Source organism: Sceloporus undulatus, chromosome 1 (assembly GCF_019175285.1).
Source record: "Sceloporus undulatus isolate JIND9_A2432 ecotype Alabama chromosome 1, SceUnd_v1.1, whole genome shotgun sequence".
In the NCBI taxonomy this organism is placed as follows: domain Eukaryota; kingdom Metazoa; phylum Chordata; class Lepidosauria; order Squamata; family Phrynosomatidae; genus Sceloporus; species Sceloporus undulatus.
Genome location: NC_056522.1, coordinates 296,810,669 through 296,835,378, shown reverse-complemented (window position 1 = coordinate 296,835,378; position 24,710 = coordinate 296,810,669). Strand labels below are relative to the sequence as shown.

Genomic DNA, 24,710 nt, shown 5'->3' with positions numbered 1-24,710 from the left:
TCTATTTTTATGATGTGTTTGTAACTGGTTTTAATTCTGTGTAAACCACTTTGATCTTTTGGAAAAGCGGTATATAAATAAAATTTATTATTATTATTATTATTATTATTATTATTATTATTATTATTATTATTATTATTATTATTATTATTCACATAGCCTGAATGTAATTTTATACACATTATCTTTAATAACTGTGTGCATTTAACAAAGTTAGTATACACTAAACCATCAGAAAGGAAAGGTGTTACTATGTCAGCCAATCATGTTGACTATTTTGGATCTGGGAATTGTGGATAATTGAGATTCAACTGTAGTACAATGTCGTTCTGTAATTTTATTCATCTAAGGTCTTCAACTCATCCTAAGATTCATTGTGGTTTAATCACTGAACTTCATTTAAAATCTCTAGTTCTTCATGAAGGTCTCCAAATAGCATTTGGAAACTGCCTTTTTCTCACCCATTACAAAATTGTTGATTTCATAAAGAAAGATACATCCTTCTCTGAAAGGAAATAAAAGAGAAAGGAACTTTACTCAGCAGTTGCCTATGGAAATGACCTAAAACTACACCCTGCTTTGCTCCTTTGAGATCAAGCTAATATCAAAAGGATGGCAGACTCCTATCCCAATTAAACTGCTTTTATAAGATGAACAGTTAGTAACAGCATGTTTAGTTTTAAAAGTTAATGAAATGTTTGCAACGACTTGCCTCTCATTTGAGTTTACATTTATGCATCCAGAGAAACAAGTTTATTGTACATGGTATAATCAGAAACTAGAATCTGTGTTCCCTCTGAAGAGAACAATTGTGTATAGAATCATTATTTTAAACTGTCCTGAAATGTTTTAGAATGTTGTTTTACAGATTCTTCAAACTAATTTGCCCTTGTCCCTTGGTTACAATCTGCTGGTATCTCTTGCTTCAGTCAGGAAGAATTGCAAAATGCAATAACGGTTCCCTTTGTATTATTTAATTTGTGGAGGCAATGAATTACAGAAATGGCAGATACACAGAGACAATGTACTTGGAGAGCTTCATGTTACAACTTGCCTCTTGATCTATGCCTATAACACAGCTTGGAATGGAGTCACAAGTAATGTAATTACAAACAAGTTACCTCCCATGCAAAAAAAAAAAAAAAAAAAAAAGGCAAGGAAAAATAGTATTCAAAATGTAATGAAATTACATTTCAAAAGTAATGCTATCAGTGGAAATGAATTTACTATATTGGTGCAGTGGGAAATGTTTTCTAGCTGCTTTAAAAACATTTTAAGAAACCTTTCGACAGGTTTTCTCATTCTCTTATCAATCCTAAACTTTAAAAAAGGTAACAAAAAAGCAACAAAGAGACATATTTGCATGTCCCCCGCAGTGTAACTTTGCACTTTTCAGCCACTGATGATGTCACCTCCTGTGACCCAGCACAGCTCAATTGCTGGCTCATCATGGCCCCTGGTTGACACAAGGTAACCCTGTCACTTTTGTTCCACATCTGGACATTTCCCCCAGGATCCATCCTTAACAACGAGCAGCAACACAAGCAACAAAAGTTAGTAAAACATTAATAATACAATGTATTACAGTCAGTCCTACCTATTTGCAGGTTTAACACCTGCAGATTCAATTATTTGTGAGTTTGTCCAGAGAGAGAGTGGGAAGAGAGGACAAAAGTGGGAAGAGGGCTCTTTTCCTCCAGCAGCTAGAGAAAAAGGCAGAGAGTGCAAGCAAGTCCCCTAGGGATGGCAATGGCAGCAGATTCATGTTTTTTCCACTTATGCAGGGGTACTGTGTCCCAACCCCAGCAAAAGTGGAGAACTGACTGTACAATGAATTGCTTTAAAAAAACACTACAATGGGAAAGAGAAAGGGTTTTTTTAAAGTAGCTTTCCATGTTCTGGGTCTTATTACCCAGAAAAAACTTACAAGGATAGTTCTGCCAACTTTATCAGTAGGGTTGCTAATAAACCTCTCACAGAAGAGCACACTTCAATAAGAACTGCCTCTCCTCTAATAGTTTTGCAGGTTCTGTCACAAATAAGAAAACTGTTCTTAATCAGAATACGTACGAATTATAGCATTATAATTATACAATAAGAATTATATAATTCTTTTAAGAATACATAAGGATTATAGGGTTATAGAAACTATAGGAAATCTGTGTATCCATTCAACCATGCTTAAACTGGTATCAAAGTCACTGGATTTCCTCTCACTTGTTTTAAACTGTTTCTTCCCTGCAAGCACATGCAGCCTACATGTTCCAAGGTACTATCTGCAAAAATAACATGGCCTTCATCTTCCTGGATATAAGTTCAATGTGAACTAACTCTTGGGCACATCCTAGATGAAGCTGCCAAGAACCTTATCGTACTACTCAGTTATAGCACTATATTCCACTTCAACTGCCATGGCAACATCCTATGGACTTCTGGGGTTTGTAATTTATTCAGACTCAAGATCTCTCTGGCAGAGCATTCTAAATGTCCTTCCCTAAACTGCAAATCCCAGGATTTCATAGGATGTTGCCAGGGCAGTCAAAGTGGAATATAACATTATAACAACTTAGTGTGATGAATCTCCAAGACTACCCTATGACAGATTCCCTTTTACAGTTACCCTAAGTCAAAAATGACATGGAGGCACACAACAACAAACAAGGCTTTTCCTAGCCCACATAAACTTATAAATGTTGGTTGTGCACTATGCAGCTTTCCTCCTACACAACATCAGATATTTCTGTTTATTTAATCTGATCAGAGATGGCCAGGAGCAGAGAAATAAGCTGCTCAAAAAGAGCAAAACCATCATTTGAGCCATCCTGTAAAAGAACTTGTGACCTTCCTGTATTCAAAGTTACCCTAAGAGGTCACAGAAAATTCTTGCCATGAAGAAACTTTTTCCAAGACCAAAAGATCAATAGCCACTCTTTCCATGGACTTATCATCTGCATGTCACGATGAATACTATTTCAAAAGAGCTTTATAATAAACTATTTAAGTCTTTGAGTGCTTGACTTAAAAAAAAAGGATCAACTGCCAGAACGTCACAAGATTCAGAAACGAACAATACTCTCAGTTATACAGCAACTCACAAAATAGTTTGCTTAAGAACTCAAAATTAGGTATGGCAGAAATAGCAAATCAGTACATGATTTATAAAATACACTCTGAAAAATAACCTGTGTTCAGGCACTTAAAAGCTAGGGAAACATTCATTTCAGTTTAAAATCACATTTCCCACATTTTTAAAAAAACAAATTATGAGCTATTCAAGAGGTACTCAAAATCATAATGTATTGATCAGGCAAAGAATGAAAAATCTCCAATAATTTGGCAAGTGGAACATTGTTCTGTTACGCTTTCTTGTAGAAATGAAACTAACATAACATGACAAACCAAGGCTTGTATGCATCTGAATGTATTGCATGTATCAATGTCCATTTCTATATGTATATAACTATAGGCCTAAGGTTATCTTCATTGCTAAGCATCACAGGACAGAAAAATCATTCAAACTCTTCCCTCTTACCCTGCTGTGTTGCAAATATAAGCAATAAATACACCAATACAGAAGACATTGTCCTGAATAACAGGAAACATCAAACATTACATCATTTAATTTTTTTTTATTCAGTAAAGTCAATTTGAATTGTCAAGATGAGCAATTTACATTTACTAGAAAAGAACTTTCTGAATCACAAATGTGTGCATACAAGGGCTTTGCCACCTGCTTGGAGTGCTACAGGGAGTTTATCACTTACAAGACAACCTCAGCCAAACTATATTAAAATAATGCAAGATAGCAAGCTTCTTAGATGCTTTTCTTTAGCATTTTTTCCCCCTGATGATGCAAATGGTAGGAATCTTTCAGGCGCCACATTATTCCCAAATGGAACAGACAACATATAACAATACTGTATAACAAATAGCTACTTTATAATCAGTATTTAAGCTATCTTGAGTCTCAGTCCAGGGAGGGAGGGAGATTATAAAGATGTTGTTGCTTTGTGCCTTCAAGTCATTTGATTTAGTCACTTCTGACCGTAAGGCGATCCAAGCATGGATTTTTAAAAATAATAATAATAATAATAACAACAACAACAACATTTATTTCGAATGCTCTTTCTACCAAAAGGTGGAACATCAAATATATATAAGAGGGTATGAGCTGCCCAAGATCAAACAGTTTTCATGACCAATTGGGGACTTGAACTCCGATCTTCAAAATCCTAGTCCTACACTCAAGTCCTATTACACCACATTGTATTATTATTATGACGTTTTTCCCCAAAATTTGGACTCAAAGCAGCTTACATTCTAAAAGCAGCGTACAATTAAAAATTTACAAAAGTGACATTTAATTAAACAATTACAATATTAAAATGCTGTATAAAGATACTACAGTATATTTCAAAAGGTATGAATGTTCTGTTAGAATCAAATAATTCTGTCCAAACCCTGGCTTGTTTGGAAGACATTAAACTGAGTTCCAGTTCATATATAATGGGAAGGTGTACTTAGCTGCCTTACAAATTCATGCAAAGGGAAGGGAAAACCACCCACAGAGGTGTTTGATTGTATGCTTTACGTCTGATAATCTGAATGCAGAAAATCTGTATGTGCCCAATATAGAACATTTCAAAATGCCTTTCAGCCATACCTGTACCCATGGCCTATCTCCATTAACTCACACTTTTACCCCTGATCACTTAGGGTCTGAACAGACAGGCCAAAATAAAGCTGCTTCGGGTTACTTTAGAAGCGTGGGGTTTAAAAGATGCAAGCCTGAAGCCATGCCAAAGCCTTGTTCCAATCCTAAGGACTGGAGCGCACCCTTGGCACAGTTTCTGGCCTCTTAGGATGTGTGTGTCATTTAAACAGCATACCTCCAAGGTGGCCCAAACCAGCTTTATTTTGGCCTGTCTGTTTGGACCTTTAGATCACCTATTACTGGACCAAACTGTAGGAGATCCTTGACTTTATTAGTTCAGCATTAATGTAACTGCATCCTATCATCCTTTCTAAAACAGATTGTCCAAAACAAACAAACCCACAGCTTTTTAAACTGGAACATTGCTTTACAGCCTGGTAGAGAAATATGTATTAACAGAATTATGTATTTAATAGTAAAATGAGATTTCAGTCAGTCAGTGATAGAGGCCAAATGAAAAATGCAAGGGCTTTAAGTAAGTAATTTAATCAAAATGTCCAACTCCAATGCATATATTCTTTGGTTACTACAACAAATATAAAACATATTGCAGTTATGGAGTCACTATTAGTACTTAGGAGAGCATAATCCAAAACTTTAATCATGTCACCTTCATGCCCCGTTGCACTACAGATAGGAAGGTCACTTGCGAAACTGTAATTAATCTGCTGAGTCATTCTATACACTACCAGAGACAAACAGAATTGTCTGCTGCAGTCTTCCAGTAAACAAAGAAATACGAGTTTAGTTACACAATTACATATAATTTAGTTTGATTTTTCAACAAAAAAACTCCCACACATATTAAAACATAGAAACACCACCCATGAAACACAAAAAAATGATGTTAAAACTGCAGAGATTAGAACATTAGTTGTAAAAGCTGCACATTTAATTCAATATAAATTAACAAATATCAGCCTCTTTATGTTACAAGTAAAATGTGAAACTGTTTTACTTTGCTATACAACCACCTCCACTTTAAGATACTAAAATAATGATATATTCTTAATGTATTATTTCCAGCTTCAAAGAATTTTAAAAGCAGTTTGTCAGAGGTTTGGTTGACTGCTTCAATGTACAGCCATTGTCCAAGCCTGACCTAGAAACAGAAGTTACATCCGCACTGCATAAATAATCCAGTTTGACACCACTTCAACTGTCATGATTCAATGCTATGGAATTCTGGGAATTGTGATTTTGTGAGCCTTCTCTGTGAGCCTTTTCTGTGAGAGAACTCTGGTGCCACAAAAATGATAATTCCCAGAATTCCACAGCACTGAACCATTGTAGTTATAGTGATGTCAAACTGGATTATTTCTACAGTGTAGTACAACCCAGGAGTACTGCAAGGTAGCTACAGGACTTCACAGAATAATGAATTCCCATGCTGTCTAATTTGCCATACACATTACTATAACAAGACATATTGTGAAAATCATAAAATTTACTTCACAAGTAATTTTCCCCATCATTTAATCCAAACTACAGTATGTGGTTTTTAATTTATTTTGGGGGGAAAGCCAAAGAATCAATTTTTTTTAGGATTTAGCATCAAACCCTTTTAATATTTTTATCAGTAAAATAGATCTAGAAAATGGATACATACTTCATTTTAGATTGAAGGTTGATATTTTTCTTGTTTTTAGAAAAAAGAAACACTTATAGAACAATCTTATACCAACACTGGCACCCCATCCCATCTCCCAGATGTGTTCAGTTGCAACCCTCATAATTCCCCAACCAGCTTCATGCTCCCAGGCATATGTGTATACAACTGCAGCCTTGGTGTCTTATCAACATTTAAAAAAAAAAGCTATGTGAGGGCCCGAAGAGACAGGCCAAAATAAAGCTGCTTCGGGTCACTTTGGAAGTATGCTATTTAAATGACACATGCATGTTAAGAGGTCAGAAGCTGCACCAAAGCTACGCTCCAGTCCTTAGAACTGGATCGTAGCTTTGGCACGGCTTCCGGCCTCTTAGGATGCATGCATCATTTAAACAGCATACCTCCAAAGTGACTTGAAGCAGCTTTATTTTGGACTGTATGTTCGGGCCCTCAGTTATAGTCCAATCTGGGCCAATATTTCCATTTGCCAAAAAGGACAACACAGAGATTGTGTTGGTGGGAGGGGCAGGGGACAAAGTCCCCTTGCATTAGTGGAAGTTCACTAGAACAAAGTTTGGTTTTAGCTTCTTCCAGACTAAAGAGTACAGACAGTGAAATCAAAAGGTCTTAAATAAGTCATGACAAGGTCAAGTCTCACTGATTTCCATGGGTCTAATTTAAATACGACTAGATCTGGAACCCAACCTTTTGCAGAAAATGAATAAATCCAGGCACCTTCAGCATGCTAAAATTATCAGTGCAACCGTAGTTGCACAGAAGTAAGTCCCACTGAATGTTACACACACTCATAAAAATCTCAAGACTTATTTCTGATTAGACAGCACTGATTAGGCAGTTCCACTAAAGAAACAGATAAAAAGGAAAGCAGGTATGAAAGAAAACAACAGTTCAGAACAACTGGGTCAAAATGTGTTTCCTCTGGGTCAAAATGTGTTTCCTCTAGCAGATTAGTTAAGGCAGTAAACAACATATTTGCATTCAGATGTGTTTTTATTTGGTGAGGTAAAGTCAAGAATTTCAGACCCAGCATTTTGCAGAACTTAGACTGAAAACTGCAATCTTCCATATATAAATTAATAGATATTTTTAACACATAGAATATATTTGTAAAACTAGCATTTTAAAAATTGATTAGTTCATGGTTATCAAAAATATATACATGCATCTGAAGTCCAAGTTGTGGGAGCGACATGATTAAAAACTATTGCAAAAACCACATTCTTATCCAAATGTGTGCAGATTACTATTCACCATGTTTCAACTACAGTACTTTACTCTAGTGGCTAAGCAAAAATGTAAATTGAAATCTTCAAATCTGATTTTAAAACCACAATTTTACAGCTACACAAATTTAAATAAGTAGTATAAACTTACTACCTTGGGTGTGAGATCTTTGTGGTTTTGTTGTCACTATGGAGTACTGTATAACATTAGAACAAATCTATACTTTTTTCCCATCTTAGAACAAAACTTGAACCATTATCTCAAAGGTTTTTTTTAACTGAACTGGAACCAGAAGACAGCCAGAAATAATATTCTGGATAACTTCAAATAATACATCATCTGCTGATGTACAGTCTAGCTCTAGCTTTACTATATGCATATAATAAAACTCAGTATTCTGAATATGAGAAAAAGAGGTGAGAATGCAAGCTTCCAGAACGTTTCTGAATCTTCAAACTATAATGTAAACTGACCCATGGTCTCAAGTTGTCACAACTGGTAAGTAATTCAAGTAAATTCCAGTGAGATTGCACAATAGTGTACCTACAGTAATACTGTGTTAAAGAACTTCAATAGTCCTTTCCTTTTATCTGTTACAGTACTTGAATGAACTCTCACTAAGCTTTGCTAAGCTCAGTTATCAACCCATTTTTTTCATGTGCCTCAGACTTCTGCGGTTTATCTGCATTCCACTGCAACTACAGCATCATGTAATGACTGACACTCTCTCTTATCCCTATTGAGATTATATATGATTGCTCTGTCACAATCTGTTATTACCATCCTCTGCTGTTTCTGAACATCAGCAAAACATGAGGGACTCCAGCACGTATTCATATTGTAACAGTTCATTCACCTAGCCATGAGAACTTTGTCCCGTGGAAGTAAATGAGTTGAAATTTCTTCCCCTCAAATCAAAGGTCTTAGAAGTGCTGTGTGGTGTCAGGTTTTGTACTTGGACAACTCTCTATATGAATCGGTAAACAAGCTCTGGTAAAGGACCAGAGTCGAAGTATATTTCTTTTCTTGGATGACATCCAAAATCCAGTGGGTTAGCTATTTCACAGAAAAATCAGAAAGGAAATGCTGCACAAAGGACAACTTCTTGCACAAGCGTTAGTGAAACTATAAACTTTAAGCCCTCATTATTAGACACCAACATTTTAACCTGCAGTTTGTCCCCACTGGAGCGAATCCTCTATCCATTTGTCATCATACCCTCCCAAAGAAAAACATGTTCTGCAGAAAAATGACCAGGTGCAGTGCATACTTGATAGGACTCCATAAGGTCATAGAAAGATGTTCACTTTATTTTGGCAAATAGCATTTGCCACTTCACACTCCTAGAGGGTAAAAAGTTGCATGCCCACCTCAGACAGCTATTAAAACTACAAAAACCCTGTCCTCTCCTGTATCTATACGGTCAGACTCTTTGCTTGGCATGTTCCCACTCATAATACAAGTTGAGTCTCTCTTATGGTCAAAGAACAAAGTGCAAAGGCAGGCTTACTGCTGATCACAAAGAAAACAAAAATAATGACCATGGAGGATCTACATAAATTCAATCTAGTTAATGAGGAAATCGAAAGTTAACACTGGATCTAGTAAACATTGGATCAAACACAGAATGGAGACTGCAGTCAAGAAATAAAAAGACTAGGAATACAAAAGGCAGCCATGAAAGATCCTAAAGTATAAATATATATACCCTGCTCTTCAGCTGTATAAAAATGCACAACTGAGCACTAAAGTTAGAACCGTCCAAGCCATTTTATTCCCTATCACCATGTATGAATGTGCCAACAGAAAGAAAATAAACCCATTTGAGATGTGATGCTGGAAAAGAGTGAGGAGCATGCTGTGAACAGCTAAAAGACAAACAAATGGGTCGTAGAACAGATCAAGCCTGAAATCTCCCTGGTATCCAAGATGGCAAAACTAAGGCTGTCGTACTTTGGCCACATCATAAGGAATCATTCATTAAAAAAGACAATAATGCTAGGAAAAGTAGAGGAAAGAGAGGAAGACCCCACACCAGATTGTTAGATGTGATCAAGGAGGACATGCGCCTGAGTTTGCAGGGACTGAGGAGAGCTGTGGAGGACATACGGTCTTTGAGATGTTTCATCCATGGAGTAGCCATGAGTCCAGGCCAATTTAAAGGCAGTTAACAACATCCGAAATACTCCAATACCCAATTTTTTTTCATGGGTGTTTGAGGTAATGACCCCTTTGCTTTTTAATGGTTGATTCAATGCACACAGGCTTTGTTTCATGCACAAAACTATCAAATGTACCAGCATGGTGTAGCGATTTGAGCAATGGAACTATGACTCTATAGACCAGAGTTCAAATCCCCGCTCGGCCATGTAAACCCACTAGGTGACCTGGTCAAGTCATGCTCCCTTAGCCTCAGAGGATGGCAATGGCAAATAACAAGTACAATGAAAAGTACATTTCTATACTGCTTATCAGTGCATTCAAGCACTCCCTAAGCAGTTTATAATGTGTAAGCTAATTGTCCCCAGCAAACTGGGTACTAATTTTAGCAACCACGGAAGGATGCAAACTTGAGTTGCCCCTGGCTGGTTTGTGAGTGAGTGGCTGCAGTACAGATGCTTAACCACTGCACCACCAAACTGCCTTCTAAAGATGCAGGGAGATCTTGTAGCACCTTTGAGACTAACTAAAGAAAGAAGTTGACACCTTTTGTAGAGAAAAGTCCTCAGGTGCATTTGGGGGTCTCCACCAAATGCACCTGAGGAAGTAGACTCAGGTCTATGAAAACTCATGCTGCCAAGTTCTTTCTTGAGTCTCAAAGGTGCTACAAGATCTCTCTATGTACTGATTCTACAGACTAACATGGCTATATCTTTTGAATTTTGCCCTCTAAAGAAACTTGCCAGGAAAACCCTGTGATAGGGTCATCATAAGTTGGAAGGACTTGAAGGCACACAACAACAACTGTGTATACAGTTATCTTCAGGAGTATAAGGTGTAAATGAAACATAAATGAATTCTGTATTTAGATTTGGGTCCCATCTCCAAAACATCTCACGTGTACACACACACACACACGATATACACTACACACACATCAATATACTACAATATTATTCTATTGTTTATTGTTTTGCCTATTATTTTAAGTTATGTTTTAAGTTGTAAGTTGTTTAATTGTATTATAGGGAGGGTGGGATTGTGGGAAATGGGAAATGTATGTTTTAATTCTGTAAGCCTCCCTGGTTGTGTTGCACAGAGGAGCAGGATAAAAACATTTATTATTATTATTATTATTATTATTATTATTACACACACACACACACACACACACACATATATATATATATATATATGAAACCAAAAATTCTTCTGGTCCCAAGCATTTTCTCTAAGGGAGACTCAACCTGCACCACTTGCCTGCCTTTGCCACCCACCAGATCATGCCCTCTCTCTTATTTTATTTATTACTTTCAATTCTATGCCGCCTTCCCCCCCAAAAGGACCCAAGGCGACTCAGAAGCTCTTAACTGACTGGGCTTCAGGAATCCACAAATCCTGCAGTGATTTCCTACCTGGACAGCCCAGTACCATTAACAGGACACACTCTCCCCTTCACAACCCCCCTCCCGAGTCATGATGGTCGCGCCCAGCCGAAAGGCTACTAATGTCTTTGCACGGGGCAGACCATACTAATATCCTGATGGGGGGGGTGATGATGATGATGAGCCTGGGTACCTGCGAGCCGCGCTGCTCTTGCCAGCGCTTCATCTGGTCAGTGGCACAGTCCCGACCGCCGGCCATTTTGTGAGACTCTCGCTGGACCGAGGAGAGGACTGAGATTGGAAGAAAGGAACCGCTGCCGAAGAAAGGCACTCACTGAGGCACTAAGAGCAGCGCCATAAATATGATCCCCTCCCTCCCGAGATAACAGCCTAGCGGGAGTGTTTGCCCCGCCCCCTTTCCCTCATTGGCCCATCATCGCTCCGCCGAACGCCTTGCCGAGCGCCCATTGGTCGAGGCGCGTGCTACACAACCGAAACGCCAGCTTTTGCGATGGGGAGGGGGTTTGATGTGAGGCGACCTGAAAGTGGCCCTCCTTCCCTCTTCTTTCTTGTGAGGCTCCATTGTATTCAATGGGGCTTCCTCTGTCACAGGCCACTGTAGAAATAATGCACTTTGACACCACTTCTGACTGCCATGGCTCCATCCCACAGAACCCTGGGATGTGTAGGTTTTTTTGACACCTCACAACTCTTTGCCATTGTTGTTCATGTGTGACTTCTAGTAGCTTTCGCCTTATGGCAACTCTAAGAACCACCTATAATGGGGTTTCCTTGGCAAGTTTCTTCATGCTGAGGCTGAGAGAGTGTGACTTGCTCAAAGTCACCCAGTGGATTTATATGGCCAAGCCAGGATTTGAACCCAGAGTCATAGTCCAACGCTCAAACCACTACATCATGCTGGCTCTCCAGACTGTCTTCGGCAGCGAAGGCAGTGTAAAAACTACACATCCCAGGCTTTCATAGGACTGAGCAACAGCACTTAAAAGTGGTGCCAAACTGCATTATTTCTACAGTTTATCACACTTGGGCTGATTTCGGCATTAAAGAGAGGTTAGAGTGCATTTAAAGCATCCCACAAATGAAGCAGAAATGGAGAGTAATTGCACAAACGATTATCACACGCAATTGCACGAATATAGTGATATCGGAAATGCATTGTTGCTGAAATCCCGAAAGTAAAAAGATGTGCGTTATTGCTTCTTTGTGACCACTTTAGTGGCGGTTTTGTGCGACGTGTGAAATGGTTATGCATAATTATGCTATTTTCCTGGAATATTCGCAGGATACATCCCAATCTCCTTCATGTGACTGAATGCCTTAATTTTTTAGTCTATTTGATGTTAAGATGGACACAGTTCCACTCAGTCAGGGGTAGGCAATGGGGGAGTATAGCAATGTGGCTTTGGTAGGTCACCCCTATCCTTTTCTCCCTCACTTTAACTGCCCTGGCTAATGCTATGGAATTCTGGGGATTGCTGTTCATTGTGGCACCAGAGCTCTCTGACAGAGAAGGCTAAATGTCTCACAAAACTACAGTTCCCAAAATTCCATAGCACAGAACCATGGCAGTTAAAGTGGTATCAAACCGGATTATTTCTGCAGTCTGGATGCAGCCCAAGGGAGGAAGAGATGAGAAAAGGCAGCTGTTCAACATCTCTCTTGCAACAGAAAGTGGGCAGCTGACTCTTGTGCCTCTGTGCATGTTTTTTCTGGGTGGCTTCCCACTACGGTTGCATCTACACTGTACAAATAATGCATTTTGACACCACTTTAAGTGCTGTACCTCGGGATTTCTTCTTTTACAAGGTCTTTAGCCTTCTCTGCCAAAGAGTGCTACAAATCCCAGGATTCTGTAGGATGGAGCCATGGCAGTTAAAGTGGTGTCAAACCATTATTTCTACAGTGTAGATGCAACTGGCCCCAATACTTGATACACCAGAGAGAAGAAAAGGGAGTGTAAAAGAAAGATGAGCTCTTTGGAGAAGCAGCTACCACCTCTTCAGACTGCAAGAGAGAAGGTGCCTCTGCTCTTATCTGAGACACCTGTCCACTCTTTTGTTCTTTCTAGCAGTGTTGCTGTTGGGACAAAGGGAGAGGCATAGCTGTTGTTGTATTCCTTACTGGAGCTGTGATCGCCTCTCCCTACAATTGTTCATAATTTCTGGACAGTAGAGTTGTGGGGGGATGGGCCCTGAAAGCCAAACTGGCCGAGGGAGCAGAAAGTCTTGCTGCTTCTTGCAGATCTGAACTCTCCACCTGGTCAGAAGGATGCCAGGAATCAGGCATCTGGGGGTCTTCTAAAACAACACTGAGAAGACAGAAGCAGCAGTTCTCTCTCTCTCTCTCTCTCTCTCTCTCTCTCTCTCTCTCTGGGTGGCAAATTAGATCCCTGTCCTCTCTGTTCTTCAGTCCACAGACAATGTGACACATCTTGCTTGCAGGAACAGCAACTGCCTCCACATTACAACAGGTAACACAACAGCACGTCCAAAGGAGACTGACCAAAAAGGCGAAGGGAAGTATTTTTCTTGAGATAATGGAACCCATATTACCACCACTGGTTGACCTATGATTCAATTGGGGTGTGTGTGTGCTAAGATTAATTCTGCTACTGGATAAGTTCTCCCTTTTGTGTGGGCCATGGCACTCCCATGGCTAATACAATCTATTCTTCATCATAATTTGACTGAAAAGAAAAGAATGAATTTTCAAAGCAAATAAATGCATGGTGTTTTCCTTAACTCAGTAGGTGATTTCTATACACCAAATAGCTGTCACTCGCCTGATTTCATTATCAAATGAATGCTCTGTTAATAAACAATGAGCCACTACCAACCTTTGCCTCTCTCTACAATCTTATATAACCTAGGGGTAATATCCAATCAACTGCCCGCCAGGGTGGTACTATTGCCTTTCTTACATAAGCAGCATACAGTTACTCCACGTAACCTCTAGAAGATATGTTATCAAAGTCAACAGCATAGTGGACAGCAACCTAGAACAGTTTGGTTTATAAAGAAGGAGGCAAAGTAGCACTTTATGACTTTTGGCTTAGTTCAGACATCAAACTGAAACATAGGCCCGAAACAGACAAAATCCAGTTTGAGACCACTTTAACTGCCCTGGCTCAATGCTAGGGAATTCTGGGAACTGTAGTTTTTTTAAAAACATTTAGCATTCTCTGTCAGAGAGCTCAGGGGCCACAAGAATTCCCAGGATATCCTAGCCCAGTGATGGCGAACCTATGGCACGCGTGCCAGAGGTGGCACTCAGAGCCCTTTCTGTGGGCACATGTGCCGTCGCCCCAGCACAGAGTTTGCCAGAGTTTGTTACTAGAAAGCCAAAGGGATATGGCACTTTGCAATAAATAAGTGGGTTTTGGGTTGCAGTTTGGGCACTCAGCCTCTAAAAGGTTCACCATCACTGTCCTAGCCTAAGCCAGGGCAGTTAAAGTGGTCTCAAACTGGATTGTTTCTGCAGTGTGTTTTCGCCCATAGTTAAGAGAAATTTAGTGACAAGATGTCTGAACTTAGCCTTTTGTTCACAATCCCAGAAAGACACTACGAACTAGAAACAGCAGGGATGTAGCCAGGATTTGGGGAAGGGGGGGGGGTCCAGACTAAGTGCCACTATTATAATGAGGCTTGGGTGCGGCGGCGCAGCAGCATGCACCATTCATTTTATCTAACAGAAGGGGGGGTCCGGACCCCAAGAACCACTCCCCTTGGCTACATCCCTGGAAACAGAATCTTGCTTGGAAAGGTCTTAGCAATTAAAAGCAGAGAAAGCCTATATTGTGGAAAAGTTGGAACTGTTCTAGTTTCTAACAATGGTCCTAGAGATGAAAGCATGATTTGCTAATTACACAAACTACCTTCAATACAAATGGTAAGTTTTGAAGCAACTGACCAATGGATTAATGGAGACAGTATGATATTAAACTATAGAATCTGTTAATATCTGTCTTAGACATACTGTATTAAAAAGCAAAAGTATTGTTCTTACTTTGAAACTTGACTCTTTTTTAACCATACCTTGATTAAAATCTGAATGGAAACAAATAAAGCCACTTTGCACTATCAAGTACAATGTCATCATCAACAGTCTCAGTCTGCTGGACCAGAAAGAGCCCAACCAGTTGAGCACAAGTCAAATGGAGTGATTAGTAGTAACTGGGGCTCAATGTTATGGAATTCAATGTTATGGAATTCTGGGATTTGTAGTTTGCTGTGGCACCAGAGCTCTCAGACAGAGAAGGCTAAATGTCTCACAAAACTACAATTTGTAGAATTCCAAATCATTGAGTCATGGCAGTTAAAGTAGTATCAAACTAGATTATTTCTGCAGTGTGGATGCAGCCTAAGAGAGATCATAGGGATAGGGACTAAGTTGCTGCCATTCTTCCTTTGGATTTTTATTTTATTTCTTTTACTTGAAACATGACCGCACATGAAAAGACTTCTTAAGTGATTCCTTACTGGTCATTTTCCAGTTCATAGTCATTCATCCCATGTGCTTTTCCACCTAATAAATGAGGTAAGATATTTTGTTTTTTTGTGGGTTTTTCGGGCTATGTGGCCATGTTCTAGAAATTTTTCTTCCTGATGTTTCGCCAGCATCTCTGGCTGGCATCTTCAGAGAATCTCTGAAGATGCTGGCCACAGATGCTGGTGAAACATCAGAAAGAAACATTTCTAGAACATGGCCACATAGCCTGAAAACCCCCCCAAAAAAACCATGGATGCCGGCCATGAAAGTCTTCAACTTCACGTAAGATATTTTGTCTCTATACTTCTCCATGTATGTATGATAAAAGGGAGCCTGCCTCTCCCTACCTGGCCTTCTGCTCAGGCACAGATGAACAGGTTTGATAAACATAGATACACAGTGTGGGTGTGTGCGCGCACACACACACACACACACAGAGAGAGAGAGAGGGAGCAGTTGTTTTTTAAAGTAACTCCATATAATTTGCTATTTGAATGCAAGAGCCACAAGCACACAATCAACCTAACAGAAGCAAGATATAAAAGTGTAAGACGAGTCTGCATTTTATTGGGATTCACATTTCATTTAAGAATCCATCTAACAATAATAGGCTTTTTCTTCTTCTTTTGGCACATGCGTCTATGCACCTGTAGCAGAAAGATGCTCATAGTCTCTTTTGTATAGTATAATGGTTACATATGATCAAGTACAGATTTGGGCCCATTTCAGAGTCCACTCCACAGCAAGGAAACAAACAATTCTCCACTGTCTCTGTTACATTGGCACAATCTCATCTAGTGCAGCAGTTTCATGTAGTAAAGTAGCTACTGCATTATGATCTAGACATCAAACTGCTGAGGAGGAGCCCTCAACAATGCACTGTGATGAGTTTGCCAAATATTCTTGCCTGATCTCTATGTTTCCCATCTTCTTTCCTTCCTTTCTACCTTACATTTCCAGTTCAGCTGCTGGGAATGCTGCTACAGGGCTGCTGTAGGGTGAAATTTGGTCTGAAATAAAAGGAAAAGAAACAGAACCATTTGTGGCTTATGTGGCCATGTTCTAGAAGAGTTTATTCCTGATGTTTCGCCAGCATTCTCTGAAGATGCCAGCCACAGATGTTGGCGAAACATCAGGAATAAAACTCTTCTAGAACATGGCCACATAGCCCGAAAAACCCACAAAAAACTATGTATGCCAGCCATAAAAGCCTTCGAATCACTGGAGAAGACGAAGCAAGATTTGGGGAAGGGGAGAAGGAACACAGAGAAAAAGAGAGGTGAGGAACAGAGATGCACAGAGACAAGGAAGGAGATGGAGTTAAAGAGAAAGAAGCCATGTTTTTGTAGCAGTGGCAAACAAAGGGATGCAAGAAGGAAACCAGCAGCATTTCTGCAGCCATGGGAAGAAAACATAATTAGAGACAGGTCAAATGGGGGCAGAGAGAGAAAGAGAAAGCAGAAGCATTTCTATGGCTGTGGCAAACCACATCTTGCATTAAGCAAGATGCAGCAGGTGGTACTGACATGCCCTGGGGGCTTTGAACTGGGGAGGTTCTGCAGATGCGTGTGTGTGTGTGTGCGCAGTCTGGGTTCAGGCCTGGTTATGGGACTAAGCCTTGTCCACCTTGGTGGATGACCTACACTGAGAATGGCAATTGTGTTCCTGTTGGTCTTCCTGGATCTTTCAGTGGAATTTGATATCATTGTCCTTCTGAGGAATTCTTATTTAGAGGGGGAAACCTTGGGGTGAATTTAGATCTGTGTCAGATTGGCTCCTGACTGACATTTGGGCCCAAAACTGTTTTAGCTCCCAGACTTCTTTGGGATAAGAAAATCCATAAATACTTTTGTCTAAGAAAGATACACAGTGGGCCCTCCATATCCAAACTCTGCATCCACAGATTCAAACATCCATGGCTTGAAAATGTTTTTTAAAAATTCAAAAAGCAAGCCTTGTGGCCTGGTGGTTCTAATGTCCTGGAACTGAGTAGGCTACCTGTCTGGATGGGGTTGCACTCTCCCTGAAAAAGCAGGTGGGTTACTTTGGAGTACTCTTGGATCCATCTTTGTCACTGAAGGCTTATGTGGATTTCATGGCTCAGGGTGCTGCTTGGGCTGGTCTGCCAGTGACAGGCTTTTCTAGAAAGCAATAACTTTAGTCACAGTATTCCAAGCACTGGTAATTTCCCAATTACACGACTGTAATGTACTCCATGTGGGACTGCTTTTAATGGCAACTTGGAAGCTGCATACAAACTGCAACAGGTAGACTGCTGACTGGAACACCATAAAGACACCATATAACACCAGATTTAAAGGAATAGCATTAGATACCAATATGCTTCCAGTTGAATTCAAGGTGGTGGTGATAACATTTAAAGCTCTAAATGACTTGGAATCTCAATACTTGAAGCAGTGATTTAGCTATGTATGCCTACCTGAAAACTGTGGTCCATTGGAGGGGCTCTTCAGCAGTGGGGGAGTACATTGTGGGAGAACATGGGGTATTTTATTCAGTGGTACCCAGTTCTGGAATATTCTCCCTTTAGATACCCGGTCGCTGCTAATACTGGTGTCATTCTGATGCCAAGTCAAAACATGGCTTTTTATTAAAGCCTTAAGGTGCCTAAGTGATTGTATCCAGTTTGCACATGGTATAGTTTACATTATTTAAAATAGTTTCAACAGGATTTAAATTATTTTGTTTTAAGTGAAAAATTATTTAATATGCTTCTAGTGCTTTACATTCGTTTTTTATTGTCCTAAACTGATTTTATTTTATGTTGCACTAGATCCTTGAACACAAGTTATTTCAATATATAAGTGATCCAGTCATCTTGATTTAGAGCGCTTTTGCAGTTATTTTGTGCCCATAAGAAGGGCTAGGGAATGTGTGACTGACCAAATAGTACTGTCCTACAATTTCCATCATTCTTCACCATAGGTTTGCTGGCAAGGTGAGAACTGCAGTGCAACAATATTTGGAAGCCATATGTTCTTCACTACTGATCTATAACCTTTCAAAAAGAAAATTAAAGATCCTAGTCCATATTCCTTGACATATTTCCTAATCTCCATTGATGAAGATTTAACATGAGAGAAGCCAAGGTGTTTTATCTGCAAAGGGATGAAGAAAGACTAAGTAAATATAACCAAGCTTTGAGAGCTCAGCTAAAGGTGTGGTTGTTCTTATAACCAAGCCCTTGAAACTGTTTGCAGATATGACCTACTTTCCAGAGTTTTCCAGATATGGGGTTATAAAGGCATGGTAAAAATACATTATAGCCATAAAGTCCATGAAACTATTTTGTTAGATTAAATGCCTTTCAAACACTACATTGTCGTCTGTTTTCACTAGTATTGGCATTCAAATGAAGCTCTACATGTGATAGCAGAATTTTATCTGCTTTTGTTGTTGTTAAATGGCCTTGCGTCAATCTCGATCCATGACAACCTGCTGATGAGACATCTCCAAGAACCCCTGACCTCCATTGCTCTGTCCAGCTCCTGCAAGCTCATACTCATGAGTCCATCCATATAGCATGCAGCCGTCTTCTCTTTCTACTTCCCTCCACCTTTCCTAGCATTATTGTTTTTTGCAATGATTCACTTACAAAGTGAGGAAAAACGTCTGAGAGTAAAAAGGGTGAATGATTTTGAATACTGAACCATTCTCACACTTACATGTGCATTATATTCCTACGACCTGTTTGCTCAAGTCTCCCAGCTGAAAGACTAGCTGCAGAGAGGTTAATAGCAGATTGTGGGAGGATTCAGCACTCCTTTCATACAGGGCAAGCATCTTTATAAGCAACTGGAGCAAACCTGCATGTTTGTCATCAAATCCATTGGTCAAAATCCTATGACTAACCCAGAGTTTAACCTTAAATGTGAAACAGGATCACTTTGCTTCAGCTACGTTCCTTCAAACATTAAAAACTTGAAATTTTCACATTATTTATACTTTGCATTTTATTCTACTAGGAAATTTTTCATTTTGCTTTCTTTACAAACACTGCCTTATTAAACAAGAAATGTATTTGTGGGAGTTCCCTTGAGTGATTCTGGACCACAGTATTGTTATAGAAATAGCTCAACAGTATTCTGGGGGTGGTAACTTGAGGTTCTTCTCCTAGATCCAACGAGTTGATGATAAGGAATAATCATAGAACGGAGTAGTGCAACTATCATGGCCACTTTCTCATGGATGGCCATCTAATGCCAACACCATTTTGTAAGCATTCGTACAGTAATAATAATAATAATAATAATAATGATTTATTTATAGCCCACCCAATCACGAAGAATCCGGGCGGGTTACAACAATAAAATACATCAATTACAATGGTTAAAAATCAAACCCTAGACCTACCACCCCCCCATACCCAGTACTAAAACAGAATTAAACAATCATAGTATTAAAAACATTAAAAGCATTTAAAAAGGCAGAAACATAGGCGGGGAAGAATAGACAAATGAGGGGACAATATCTCTATATCTGGGGAGGATAACTAAGTTGGAAAGGCCTGCCGGAAGAGATCCGTCTTGAGTGCTTTCTTAAAAGCTGTCAGAGTGGGAATGTGACGGATCTCCTCCGGCAGTTCGTTCCATAGTTTAGGAGCAGTAATAGAAAAGGCCCTCTGGGAAACTGATGTTAACCGAGATTTTTTTGGCTGTAGTAGATTTCTTCCAGAGGATCTTAGTGTGCGGGGCGGACAATAGGGAAGAAGGCGTTCCCTCAAGTACTCTGGGCCCAAGCCATGTAGGGCTTTCAAGTTATTTTTCTGGCTTCTGTGTGCATATAACTAGTTGTGAAACCACAGTGTTTCAACCAGCTACTACTAGTTCATAAAACCAACCAATGCAGCATATTGCCTCCAATAATGCATCTCTGTTTCAGAAACTTAGGCCCGTTACAGACGGGCGTAAAGTACATCCTGGGGACGTACTAGGATTAGGGAAGGTGCGTGCCTTATGCACGCACCTAACCCTAATACGTCCCCAGGACGTACAAAATGGTGGTGCCCGTTCCACACGGGGGCCGCTATTACAACATCATGAACGTGCCGCCTCCAAATGGGGCAGCGCGAACGTGATGTCTTTGCGTCGTGTGAAGACACATAGAGCGCCCTTTCCGCGGCGCTAGAAGGAGCTCCAAAACAGAGCTCCTTCCGCAATTTGCATCACTGGCGCAGCCTTTAAACGGCTGCACCAGCCAGCAACGCAAGGGAGAAAAGGGGCGAGCGGCCTTTTGCCGCTTCCCTGCGGCCTGGAAAGTGGCGGATCAGGGCCCCAGAGGCTGCCGTTCTGGCAGCTGAGGCCCCGATCCGGCGGGGAAAGGAGCGCCTACAGGCCGCCCCAAAGGGGCAGTCTGTAACGCGCCTTAGTAAATCTGACTTGAGCAGAAGGATCCGTGTGTGGGGGGGGGGGCGGCTTTCAACAGGGATTGGAGGAAATAATATTGCACATATTTTGACTCTGAACAGGAATATCTTTCTTGAAACAAGGCTTCATCAACTTCCAGGGATCACGGCATTAGTAGTCCTTGGAATTTTTTTAGGTGTCTATTTGCAAAAGAATATAAGGACCTTCTTTTAAAAAAAGAGAGAGAGAGAGAGATTTTGATCAAAGAAAAACTTGTCATCAGTGATGAGGAAAGCAGTACCTGCTAAAATTCCTATTTTCAAAACAACGTACAGTGTCATAAGCAGACATTGGAGAATGGTTATACCTATAAATAATGGTCACTTATGAAGGAAGACTAGTAAGTACTTTCCATCCACTACATGACTAAAATTCAAATGCTGGTCCCAGCTAGAACAGACAACTGCATCAATGAAAATGACATTAAGTGTTAACTGAATATTGATTCAATGGGTTAATTCTAGCTGAGTCTACTCACAAATGGATTTAGGTCTTCCTTACCTCTGGCTATGTTGGCTAGGGCTGCTGGGAGGTGTAGTTCAACAGGATCTGGAAGACCACATAATTCTCACCCCAAAACATAATTCTTCACATAAAAACTTGACTTTCAGACACTGATTTGAAGAACTCTTCTGATTGTTTTCTTTGTTAAGATGAAGTGGACAAAACGCAACAGATTTGTAATACATACTGCCTTAAGAAGAGAATGCATGCTGCTTTTTCAAAGCTGCAGTTTGTTTACACTTTATTCCATTGTACAGCCGATTAAAATTTCACTTTATGTCCTTGACCAAAACATATTTTATATGGAAAACCTCTAAGCATCTCAGTATCTTGACCAGAACCAGCTTACTAGAAGATTAGTGGCAATGTAGTTATTAATACTACCAACAATTAGAGCTCTTCTGGATCATGATATCAATCAATACCTCATCTAGGTGTGGATATTTATTTTGTAACATCCTCTTAAGGCAACTAAGTAAGTACTTGGAACTAGGACATATGGATAATTTGTCTATGTTGAATTAGGAAAGAGCTGAATGTAACGATATCTTTGTCTGAAGAGATTAAGATATGTAGCAGGAACAGAATATATGAGGACATATGCATGTGTATTAAACACCAGGAGATTTATTTTATCTCTTTCCCACCAATGAATGACCATGAGCAAAATAATAAGCAAGCAAAAAGCATAAATTAAGAATACAGGTACATGTTAATAAAGAGCAATATGCTACTGCTAAGATCTCACTGTTTCCAAAAAGCTGGTATCCTACAGAACAGGAGGAAACCCATATGTTGTAATTAAGAGATGTCACCACAAAGCATGAACCACAAAGATAACATGTTTGATACAAAGCAATTCAAATTTTAGTGCTTGGAGACTGGTATCTCCAACATAAACAGTCCTAGTCTTTAGGCAGGTTTGCTCCCATTATAAAAGTGTATAGTAATCAAATGGAGGTATTACACTTAGGATATTGCTCCCCGCCCCCCCATGGATAAGCATTAAAAAAATCAAATTCCCAGCCAGAAGTCTGAACCTGTCTAGAATTTTACCCTTTCAGTCTATTGCCTGATGGTGCTTTCTTAAAGAAAGGAGCTCATTTAACAAATGTGTAGACAACACAATCCAATCTGACTTCTGTTGACTTTGTGTAGCCAAAGTTACTTTCTAACTATGGATTTTTATGTGAAAAATCTGTTTGTTCATCCCAGTTCTGGTACTTAAAACAAATTCCTGTGTCCAACAGGTAGGTCACAGTTCTTTACTTCAAAGTGTATATGCCTTTTTCATACAGCAGTTTGTAGACTGAAGACCAGTGTGGTGTAGTGGTTTAAAAATTGGCTTACAACCCTGAAATTCAGGGTTCAAATCCCTGCTCAACCATGGAAACACACTGGGTGATCTTGAGGAAGTCACACTCTCTCAGTCTCAGGTAGGCAAAGGCAAACCATCTCCCCTTGAACAAACCTTGCCAAGAAAACCCGTGGCAGTTCTGTCTTAGTGTCCCCATAAATTGGAAGATTGAAAGTACACAACAACAGCAAGACAACATTTGACATACCAGTAAATTGTAGCTGTAAGGTTCAGCATATGTCCCAGTATATGCTTGAGAAAACTGCCATCACATAATTATCCATGAATCGGTCATAGTCTTACTATGCCAGACAAAGAAGAAGTTAGATAATCTTACAAAACATATCCTCCTGGGTTCATATTATGGTTTTTTTATTGGATTATAACAAACAACTGTCATCATTACTTGTATGTTTGAATGAAAATAGGTCTCAGGGCAGCATGATGCCAGCTCTTATAAGAAATTGGATTTTAAAATATGATTAAAAAATAGGAGGCACATTGTTACTACACCTAAGAGAGCACCTCTCTAGGAATCTTTAGGTCTGCTGAATTGTACTGGAAGACCTATAAATGCCAAGAGAAGTGTTCTTTCTAGGAATCTCTAAGTCCTCTAGTACAATATTTTTCAGAAGGTTACCACCGATTTGCACTGGAGGACCTAGAGATTCCTAGAGAACATATTAGTCAAATACATAAATAATAAAATCCACAAAAGGTAAAGCTGTAAATGTGAAGGGCCAACTGTAATAACTAAAGTAACCAATTATCCCAAACCAAATTATTTAGATACATTTTTAGTGTTGTTAATGGTTTTTTTTCCTTACAGCAGTTATGAAATAAATTGCTGTTAATTCATTTTGGACAGAAAAGGAGCTGAAGTTGAAAGAAAAAGTAATATTTGCTTGTGCATTGTGTAATTCTCCAGCTGAGCACAGATTTTAGTACAAGACTCTGACATCTACTGGTAGTCATCAGGATGGTTAAACTTTTATTTCACTTAAAAATTCTACATCTTTATGTGGTGAATTTTTCCTTTTTATCATGGTTAGTTGTTTGGGGGGAGAACCTCTTTATTTTAGGTAACTAAAAATTTTGGTTAAAGTCCAGATTTATCTTTAGTCACAGGTATAACAAAAATTAGGGGGGGAAATAGAGCCAACATGGTGTAGTGGTTTGAGCGTTGGACTATGACCCTAGAGACTAGGGTCTGAATCCCAGCTTGGCCATGGAAACCCACTGTCTTCCACTGAAGCTGAGTGTGTGTGACTTGCCCAAAGTTACCCAGTGGGTTTCATGGCCATGCTGGGAATCAAACCCTCATCTCCAGAGTAGTAGTCCAACACTCAAACCAACTCATTGTACAATAACCCATTGTACAAGACTGTACATAATAAAGCTCATTTTTGTAATCTTGAACGGTAATGGTGCTATTCTTAATTTAAAACACGTGTCTTTCTGTCTCTCCCCAAGAGCATAATATAACTTTAACAGTTTGTATTCAGAATTTGTAGGTACTGTTAAAAAGTGTGCTTGCAGATACTGTAATGATAATACAAAGAAGTGCAGAGATCAAGGACACACATGCATCCACAAAGATTACATTTTAGAAGACTTTTGCAAAGTAATAGCTTGGCAAAAGCTGAGTGCAATTAAACATAGCACATTCCTTTTCTAAAAAGATCAGTGCTTGACTCTTCCATATCATATCAATTTTATACAGTATTATAATGCTATTTATTGGAATTGTTAAAAAGCAACTACTGGAGCTCAGCTTAGAAACAGAATTCCATCTCCACCT

The 24,710-nt window shown here is 39.5% G+C and overlaps 1 protein-coding gene across 2 annotated transcripts in view; it reads right to left on the bottom strand.

Moving 5' to 3' along the window:
* CAT (catalase) overlaps nucleotides 1–24,710 on the bottom strand; it is a 71,939-nt gene that overhangs the window by 29,852 nt on the left and 17,377 nt on the right. The window contains exon 1 of one of the 2 annotated variants that reach the window (XM_042453960.1): nucleotides 11,307–11,478. The exons of the other annotated variant lie outside the window; for it this stretch is intronic. Within the exon in view, the coding sequence (XP_042309894.1) occupies nucleotides 11,307–11,372 (66 nt within the window). The 5' untranslated portion in view covers nucleotides 11,373–11,478. Of the gene's footprint in view, nucleotides 1–11,306; nucleotides 11,479–24,710 lie in introns of those variants that run through there. 2 annotated transcript variants of the gene reach the window in all.